The sequence below is a fragment of the Eurypyga helias genome, unplaced genomic scaffold (assembly GCF_000690775.1).
Source record: "Eurypyga helias isolate BGI_N326 unplaced genomic scaffold, ASM69077v1 scaffold33020, whole genome shotgun sequence".
Taxonomy (NCBI): Eukaryota; Metazoa; Chordata; class Aves; order Eurypygiformes; family Eurypygidae; genus Eurypyga; species Eurypyga helias.
Window position 1 is genome coordinate 330 of NW_010228146.1, and position 2,016 is coordinate 2,345.

At 64.7% G+C, this 2,016-nt stretch overlaps 1 protein-coding gene across 1 annotated transcript in view; it reads right to left on the bottom strand.

Moving 5' to 3' along the window:
* Positions 1-1,369, bottom strand: part of LOC104514819 (tropomodulin-4-like) — a gene marked incomplete at its 5' end in the record, with an annotated part of 1,690 nt that extends 321 nt beyond the window's left edge. Inside the window, 4 exon segments of the mRNA XM_010158600.1 lie at positions 40-183; positions 401-508; positions 937-1,067; positions 1,280-1,369. Coding sequence (XP_010156902.1) covers positions 40-183; positions 401-508; positions 937-1,067; positions 1,280-1,369 — 473 coding nt within the window.
* Positions 1,370-2,016: the final 647 nt, after the last annotated feature.

Genomic DNA, 2,016 nt, shown 5'->3' on the forward strand with positions numbered 1-2,016 from the left:
TCCCCTCCCCCGGGCCACCCGTGGGTCCCCGTTCCCTACCTGGTTGTCCACCTTGAGCTCGCTCAGGGTGGTGTTGTGGTACATGGCCTTGATGATGCTCATCATGCCGGCGCTGGTGATGAAGTTGGATTCGATGTTGAGGCTCTGCAGGGTCTTGTTCTCTGTCAGCATCTCGGCCACGGCCTGTGTGTCACCTCGGGGTGTCACCTCGGGGTGTCACCTCGGGGAGTCACCGAGGGCTGGCGCACCCCTCCCCCAGCACATCCCAGCCCACCAATGCCCCAGGTGACGATGGAAAAGCCACCGTCACCGGGCCTTGCTGGTGCCCGGGATGGAGGTGGGGACAGGGGGATCGTGTCCCCGCCTGGGGACGAGGTGGGGACGCGGTGCCGGGACTCACGCTGGCCACGGGGTCGTTGCTGCGGGTGGCTACCAGGCTGAGCTTCTTGACGTGGGTGTTGGTTTTCATGGCCTCGCAGATGGCCTTCAGCGTGGAGATGGGAATGTCCTGCAGCGAGGGGGACCTGGGGTGTCACCAAGGGGATGGGGACATCCCTGTGGGGACCTGGGGTGTCACCGAGGGGATGGGGACATCTGCGCGGGGATGTGGGTGTTGCCAAGGGGATGTGAGTGGCATCGAGGGGGTGGAGATGGCTCCAAGGGGTACAGGGGTGTCTCTGAGGGGGTGCTGGATGTCACCAAGGCATGTAAGTGGCACTGAAGGGATGGGGGATGTCCCCAACGGGGCACGGATGCCCCCACGTGAGGATGAGCACCCTGGGGTGCCCTGGAGCCACTCCAGAATGGGGACAAACACCCCGGGGACACCCCAAGACGGGGACCAACCCCACACCCCAGGACAGGGTGAGCAAACCCCATGGGGACACCCCAGGGTGGGGATTGGGACCTGGGGACAGTGCCACCGGGTCCCTTCACCTTGATGTTGTTGAGGTTGACGTCTTCCAGAGCCGCGTCGTTGGCCTGGATCTGCCTCAGCGTCTCCTCCACGTTGGTGGGATTCGGGGGCTCATCCGGCACCGGCTTGTATGTGTCGGGCTTCACCACGCCTGGGGCACACGTGTGACCACGGGGACACGCGTGACCGTGCACAGGGACAAGGGCGTGCAGGGACACGGGCGCTTGCACGCGTGACTGGGGTCACTGCGGGGTATCCGGAGGGAGTCTGGTCCCCAAATCCCCCGCCCAAAGACCCCCGTGCGCTCTGTGTCCCTGCATGTCCGTGTCACCGCGTGTCCCCTCGTGTCCCTGTGTCACTCACTGTTGATGCCCTCGGTGTTGGTGATGGTCCCACTGCAGATCGCGTCGTAGTACTGCTTGTTGCTCATCAGCGTGTACATGCCCAGGATGGCTGCGGAACCGAGTCGGGGGGGAGGTCATCTGATGTCCCAGGACCCCCCTTGGTCCCCTCGTGTGCCCCCAGGGGTGGCTGCAGCTCCCCCAGCCTTGCCTGGGGAAGCCGTGAGGTGGGCCAGGGCCAGCATTGAAAGCTGAGTGCAGGGATGCGGGGGGGTCCCAGCACAGGCCAGGCAGCAGGGAACACGTGTGTGACACGTGGCCCCATGTAACGTGCAAAGCTCCGGGGGCTACGTGCAGCCCCACTGAAGCTGCTGTGGGTCACACTAGCCCCGTGCAAGGCCGTGGCGTGACACAGCTGCCCTGTGCGAGGCTGCAGTGCGACGGGTTAGCCTCGTGCAAGGCTGAGGTGCGATACGACTGCCCTGTGTGAAGCCGTGGTGCAACGTGGCTGCCCCGTGCGAGGCTGCGTTGGTGCGGGAGCCCTGTGCAAAGCTGCAGTGCGACAGGGTAGCCTTGTGCAAGGCTGTGGTGCAACGTGACTGCCTGGTGTGAAGCCATGGTGCAGTGTGGCAGCCCCATGCAAGGTTGTAGCCCCGTGTGAGGCTGTGGTGTGGCGTGGCAGCCCCGTGCAAAGTTGCGGTGTGACAGGGTAGCCTTGTTCAAGGCTGTGGTGTGATGGGGTAGCCTTGTGCAAGGCTG